The sequence below is a fragment of the Echiichthys vipera genome (genome assembly GCF_963691815.1).
Source record: "Echiichthys vipera genome assembly, chromosome: 12".
Classification (NCBI taxonomy): domain Eukaryota; kingdom Metazoa; phylum Chordata; class Actinopteri; order Perciformes; family Trachinidae; genus Echiichthys; species Echiichthys vipera.
This window is the reverse complement of record NC_139837.1, coordinates 814,066-821,239: the sequence shown is the minus strand read 5'-3', so window position 1 is coordinate 821,239 and position 7,174 is coordinate 814,066. Positions and strand designations below refer to the sequence as shown.

General features: G+C 43.4%; 1 protein-coding gene across 1 annotated transcript in view; it reads right to left on the bottom strand.

Moving 5' to 3' along the window:
- The window catches only part of ehd4 (EH-domain containing 4), a 23,354-nt gene extending 17,782 nt beyond the window's left edge, over positions 1-5,572 (bottom strand). Inside the window, exon 1 of the mRNA XM_083924207.1 lies at positions 5,134-5,572. Coding sequence (XP_083780333.1) covers positions 5,134-5,363 — 230 coding nt within the window. The 5' untranslated portion in view covers positions 5,364-5,572. The remainder of the gene's footprint in view (positions 1-5,133) is intronic.
- Between the last annotated feature and the right edge of the window lie 1,602 nt (positions 5,573-7,174).

Genomic DNA, 7,174 nt, shown 5'->3' with positions numbered 1-7,174 from the left:
TGTGTTAAAGTGTCCTCTAGGAGCATAAACGTGTGTTAAAGTGTCCTCTAGGAGCATAAATGTGTGTTAAAGTGTCCTCTAGGAGCATAAACGTGTTAAAGTGTCCTCTAGGAGCATAAACGTGTTAAAGTGTCCTCTAGGAGCATAAACGTGTGTTAAAGTGTCCTCTAGGAGCATAAATGTGTGTTAAAGTGTCCTCTAGGAGCATAAATGTGTGTTAAAGTGTCCTCTAGGAGCATAAACGTGTGTTAAAGTGTCCTCTAGGAGCATAAACGTGTGCTAAAGTGTCCTCTAGGAGCATAAACGTGTGTTAGTGTCCTCTAGGAGCATAAACGTGTGTTAAAGTGTCCTCTAGGAGCATAAATGTGTGTTAAAGTGTCCTCTAGGAGCTAAACGTGTGTTAAAGTGTCCTCTAGGAGCATAAACGTGTGTTAAAGTGTCCTCTAGGAGCATAAACGTGTGTTAAAGTGTCCTCTAGGAGCATAAACGTGTGTTAAAGTGTCCTCTAGGAGCATAAACGTGTGTTAAAGTGTCCTCTAGGAGCATAAACGTGTGCTAAAGTGTCCTCTAGGAGCATAAACGTGTGTTAAAGTGTCCTCTAGGAGCATAAACGTGTGTTAAAGTGTCCTCTAGGAGCATAAACGTGTGCTAAAGTGACCTCTAGGAGCATAAACGTGTGTTAGTGTCCTCTAGGAGCATAAACGTGTGTTAAAGTGTCCTCTAGGAGCATAAACATGTGTTAAAGTGTCCTCTAGGAGCATAAACGTGTGCTAAAGTGTCCTCTAGGAGCTAAACGTGTGCTAAAGTGTCCTCTAGGAGCATAAACGTGTGCTAAAGTGTCCTCTAGGAGCATAAACGTGTGTTAAAGTGTCCTCTAGGAGCATAAACGTGTGTTAAAGTGTCCTCTAGGAGCATAAACGTGTGCTAAAGTGTCCTCTAGGAGCATAAACGTGTGCTAAAGTGTCCTCTAGGAGCATAAACGTGTGTTAAAGTGTCCTCTAGGAGCATAAACGTGTGTTAAAGTGTCCTCTAGGAGCATAAACGTGTGTTAAAGTGTCCTCTAGGAGCATAAGCGTGTGTTAAAGTGTCCTCTAGGAGCTGCAGCCACAACAGGAAGTGATGTCACTGCTGGAGGAAATATTGAGTCCAGCATTAACGGACGGATGTGTTTCGTGACACAACTAAGAAACTGCATGTTTCAGTGTGTGTGTGTGTGTGTGTGTGTGTGTGTGTGTGTGTGTGTGTGTGTGTGTGTGTGTGTGTGTGTGTGTGTGTGTGTGTGTGTGTGTGTGTGTGTGTGTGTGTGTGTGTGTGTGTGTGTGTGTGTGTGTGTGTGTGTGTGTGTGTGTGTGTGTGTGTGTGTTGATCAGCTCTGTAACTCGTGACAACATGGCGTCCTCGGGGCGAGAGAGCAGCAGGGATTAGAACTCACTGAGGTCATGAGTCTGATGGATAAAGAGACTCTGAGACTCGGTTTCACACGAAAACTAAAGTTTAAAGTCAAAATCATGTGTTTTAAACGAGTCACTGACACTTAAAGCTGTAAAAAGTGATTTTAATAGTTTAGTTTGTTAGAAATCAGATTTTTAAAGTCATAAAAACGTTTGAACAAAGGTTTAAAGTCAGTTTTCAGCTGAATTTTCAACGTCAGCACTCGTAAAACGTCCGTTTGCACCGACGCATGTTTGGAAAACGTCTGTAAACTTCTAATGTTTACTGTTAAAGAACATTTTAGAAAAAGCTCCTGACAGATTATTAATCTGTGGTTCATTTATGGATTAAGATTAATCCAGATTATTCTGTTGATCAGGAATTCAATGTTTTTATGATTAAAGACGGAAAAACTGCAAAAATATCAAAATAAATCTGACAAACTGGACGTTTGCCTCGTTCCTTTACAGCTAATATACGTTTTTATCACTTAGCGGTTCGTTGCCAAAACTTTACCAAGTAGTTTTGTTTTGTTGCCTAAACCTAACCAAGTAGTTTAGTTTAGTTGCCTAAACCTAACCAAGTAGTTTAGTTTAGTTGCCTAAACCTAACCAAGTAGTTTAGTTGCCTAAACCTAACCAAGAGGTTTAGTTTAGTTGCCTAAACCTAACCAAGTAGTTTAGTTTTGTTGCCTAAACCTAACCAAGTAGTTTAGTTTTGTTGCCTAAACCTAACCAAGTAGTTTAGTTTAGTTGCCTAAACCTAACCAAGTAGTTTAGTTTTGTTGCCTAAACCTAACCAAGTAGTTTAGTTTTGTTGCCTAAACCTAACCAAGTAGTTTAGTTTAGTTGCCTAAACCTAACCAAGTAGTTTAGTTTAGTTGCCTAAACCTAACCAAGTAGCTTTGTTGCCTAAACTTAACCAAGTAGTTTAGTTGCCTAAACCTAACCAAGTAGTTTTGTTGCCTAAACCTAACCAAGTAGCTTTGTTGCCTAAACCTAACCAAGAAGTTTAGTTTAGTTGCCTAAACCTAACCAAGTAGTTTAGTTTAGTTGCCTAAACCTAACCAAGTAGCTTTGTTGCCTAAACCTAACCAAGTAGTTTAGTTTAGTTGCCTAAACCTAACCAAGTAGTTTAGTTTAGTTGCCTAAACCTAACCAAGTAGTTTTGTTGCCTAAACCTAACCAAGTAGTTTAGTTTAGTTGCCTAAACCTAACCAAGTAGTTTAGTTTAGTTGCCTAAACCTAACCAAGTAGCTTTGTTGCCTAAACCTAACCAAGTAGTTTAGTTGCCTAAACCTAACCAAGTAGCTTTGTTGCCTAAACCTAACCAAGTAGCTTTGTTGCCTAAACCTAACCAAGTAGTTTAGTTGCCTAAACCTAACCAAGTAGTTTTGTTGCCTAAACCTAACCAAGTAGCTTTGTTGCCTAAACCTAACCAAGAAGTTTAGTTTAGTTGCCTAAACCTAACCAAGTAGTTTAGTTTAGTTGCCTAAACCTAACCAAGTAGTTTAGTTTAGTTGCCTAAACCTAACCAAGTAGTTTAGTTTTGTTGCCTAAACCTAACCAAGTAGTTTAGTTTAGTTGCCTAAACCTAACCAAGTAGTTTAGTTTAGTTGCCTAAACCTAACCAAGTAGCTTTGTTGCCTAAACTTAACCAAGTAGTTTAGTTGCCTAAACCTAACCAAGTAGTTTTGTTGCCTAAACCTAACCAAGTAGCTTTGTTGCCTAAACCTAACCAAGAAGTTTAGTTTAGTTGCCTAAACCTAACCAAGTAGTTTAGTTTAGTTGCCTAAACCTAACCAAGTAGCTTTGTTGCCTAAACCTAACCAAGTAGTTTAGTTTAGTTGCCTAAACCTAACCAAGTAGTTTAGTTTAGTTGCCTAAACCTAACCAAGTAGTTTAGTTGCCTAAACCTAACCAAGTAGTTTAGTTGCCTAAACCTAACCAAGTAGCTTTGTTGCCTAAACCTAACCAAGTAGTTTAGTTTAGTTGCCTAAACTTAACCAAGTAGTTTAGTTTAGTTGCCTAAACCTAACCAAGTAGCTTTGTTGCCTAAACCTAACCAAGTAGTTTAGTTGCCTAAACCTAACCAAGTAGTTTAGTTGCCTAAACCTAACCAAGTAGCTTTGTTGCCTAAACCTAACCAAGTAGTTTAGTTGCCTAAACCTAACCAAGTAGTTTAGTTTACTTGCCTAAACCTAACCAAGTAGTTTAGTTGCCTAAACCTAACCAAGTAGTTTAGTTTAGTTGCCTAAACCTAACCAAGTAGTTTTGTTGCCTAAACTTCACCGTGTTGTTTTGTTTTGTTGCCTAAACTTCACCGTGTTGTTTTGTTGCCTAAACTTCATCGTGTTGTTCTGTTTTGTTGCCTAAACTTCACCGTGTTGTTTAGTTTTGTTGCCTAAACCTAACCAAGTAGTTTAGTTTACTTGCCTAAACCTAACCAAGTAGTTTAGTTTAGTTGCCTAAACCTAACCAAGTAGTTTAGTTGCCTAAACTTCACCGTGTTGTTTTGCTTTGTTGCCTAAACTTCACCGTGTTGTTTAGTTTTGTTGCCTAAACTTCACCGTGTTGTTTTGTTTTGTTGCCTAAACTTCACCGTGTTGTTTAGTTTTGTTGCCTAAACTTCACCGTGTTGTTTTGTTTTGTTGCCTAAACTTCACCGTGTTGTTTTGCTTTGTTGCCTAAACTTCACCGTGTTGTTTTGTTTTGTTGCCTAAACTTCACCGTGTTGTTTTGTTTTGTTGCCTAAACTTCACCGTGTTGTTTAGTTTTGTTGCCTAAACTTCACCGTGTTGTTTTGTTTTGTTGCCTAAACTTCACCGTGTTGTTTTGTTTTGTTGCCTAAACTTCACCGACCTCATGTTTTCAGATTTGACTCAACAACAAAAACAAACAGACGGAAATATCCCAAAACCGAACAATGGCCGATCAGTGACCGAGGTTTCCTGAAGCTGTCATGTTTAACAACTACATTACCCATGAGCCTCTCTGGGTCTCTGAAAACTCCACAATAAAGTCAGGTGGACAATAACAACCATAACCTGTGTTCCTGCCTTTCAAAATAAAAGTCAAACTCAATGTTACCGAGCTTGAATAATGTCAACACCCTGAAGGGGAAATCTGGCCAAACCCCATTGAAATAGTGTCATTTTTAAGCTTTTCTCAACATCTGACACCGTTTTACAAATCATAGAGAAAGACTGTACACATATCTTACTATATTAGGTTATTTTATCAAATTCGGCATAACATTTACCCCCCAAACATTTAGCATTTTAATATTATTCAACGTTTTCCATGTTGCTGTCATTGCCGCCTCCTGCCAGAATTCGCCGAGCAGGGCCGCGGAAATCTGACAACCACGTCACAAAAACGGTACTTTTCCTAAAGTACAGATGGACTTCAGTGGGTTTTATAATCCCCGAATTAACCATAAAACATCACAGATTCATCTGACACCTTAAGTAACGCGCTGGCTTCACTGCATCCTCGACTATAACGAAGAACCCTTAAATAGGGAGATTTCCGAGTGAGGTTCGGCATTAAGGACGTGTAGAGGGTGCAGACAGAGTCACACCTGGTAAAGGTGGTTTTACCTCACTTTGCACTTTAAAAGTAAAGAAACACACAGGTGTTTGTGTGTGTGTGTGTGTGTGTGTGTGTGTGTGTGTGGAGCGGGCTGTCAGGGCGGGTGTACCTGATGAAGGTGGTCTTCCCGGTGGAGTACTGGCCGACCAGCAGCACCATGGGCTTGCTCTGGAAGTCCGCGGCCTCCAGCGCCGGGGAGTGGAAGTCATGGAAGAGGTAGGTGTCCTCCAGCGGCAGCAGCTTCCGCAGGTAGAGGCTCTGCAGCCCCTCCGTCACCGTCTGGTACATCTCTCCGTCCTTGTTGCGGCCGCCCTGCTCCTGCTTCACCCAGCTGAACATGACTGAGCCCGGGGCCGCGGAGCGCACTTCCCTCTGCGGAGCTCCGCGAGTGTTCCGCTGCTGCTGCTGCGCGTGCGTGTGAGTGTGTGTGTGTGTGTGTGTGTGTGTGTGTGTGTGTGTGGGGGGGGGGTGGCACCTGGGAGTCTCCACTGCTGTGAATACAAACAGCCTCACACACTGCCTCCTCTGTCTGTGTGTGTGTCTGTGTGTCTGTGTGTGTGTGTGTGTGTGTGTGTGTGTGTGTGGTGACCGCTGGTGCTTCTACCTGCGGGCACCGCCCTTCCCCCTGTGACGCACACGCACACACACACACACACACGCACACACACACACACACACACACACACACACACACACACACACACACACACACACACACACACACACACACACACACACACACACACACACACACACAGAGAAGTTCAGATCATTTTTTATAATAACAATAATAAACTTTATTATTGTTATTATTAAAAACACATTAAAATACAGAGTGCAAACAGAAAAACAGGGAATATAAATATATATATATTGTATTCTTTAAACAGTTATTATATTATTATTATAATTATAATCAGACTCTCAGACCCTCAGACCCTCAGACCCTCAGACTCTCAGACCCTCAGACCCTCAGACCCTCAGACTCTCAGACCCTCAGACCCTCAGACCCTCAGACTCAGACCCTCAGACTCTCAGACTCTCAGACCCTCAGACTCTCAGACTCTCAGACCCTCAGACCCTCAGACCCTCAGACTCTCAGACTCTCAGACTCTCAGACCCTCAGACTCTCAGACTCTCAGACTCTCAGACCCTCAGACCCTCAGACTCTCAGACCCTCAGACTCTCAGACTCTCAGACCCTCAGACTCTCAGACCCTCAGACTCACAGACTCTCTGACTCTCAGACTCTCAGACCCTCAGACCCTCAGACTCTCAGACTCTCAGACCCTCAGACTCTCAGACTCTCAGACCCTCAGACTCTCAGACCCTCAGACTCTCAGACTCTCAGACTCTCAGACTCTCAGACTCTCAGACTCTCAGACTCTCAGACCCTCAGACCCTCAGACTCTCAGACCCTCAGTCTCTCAGACTCTCAGACTCTCAGACCCTCAGACTCTCAGACTCTCAGACCCTCAGACTCTCAGACTCTCAGACCCTCAGACTCACAGACTCTCTGACTCTCAGACCCTCAGACTCTCAGACCCTCAGACTCTCAGACCCTCAGACTCTCAGACTCTCAGACTCTCAGACTCTCAGACTCTCAGACCCTCAGACCCTCAGACTCTCAGACCCTCAGACTCTCAGACTCTCAGACCCTCAGACTCTCAGACTCTCAGACTCTCAGACTCTCAGACTCTCAGACTCTCAGACCCTCAGACTCTCAGACTCTCAGACCCTCAGACTCTCAGACCCTCAGACTCTCAGACCCTCAGACTCTCAGACCCTCAGACCCTCAGACTCTCAGACTCTCAGACTCTCAGACTCTCAGACCCTCAGACTCTCAGACTCTCAGACTCTCAGACCCTCAGACCCTCAGACTCTCAGACTCTCAGACTCTCAGACTCTCAGACCCTCAGACTCTCAGACTCTCAGACCCTCAGACTCTCAGACTCTCAGACCCTCAGACCCTCAGACTCTCAGACCCTCAGACTCTCAGACTCTCAGACCCTCAGACTCTCAGACTCTCAGACCCTCAGACCCTCAGACTCTCAGACTCTCAGACCCTCAGACTCTCAGACTCTCAGACTCTCAGACCCTCAGACTCTCAGACTCTCAGACTCTCAGACTCTCAGACTCTCAGACCCTCAG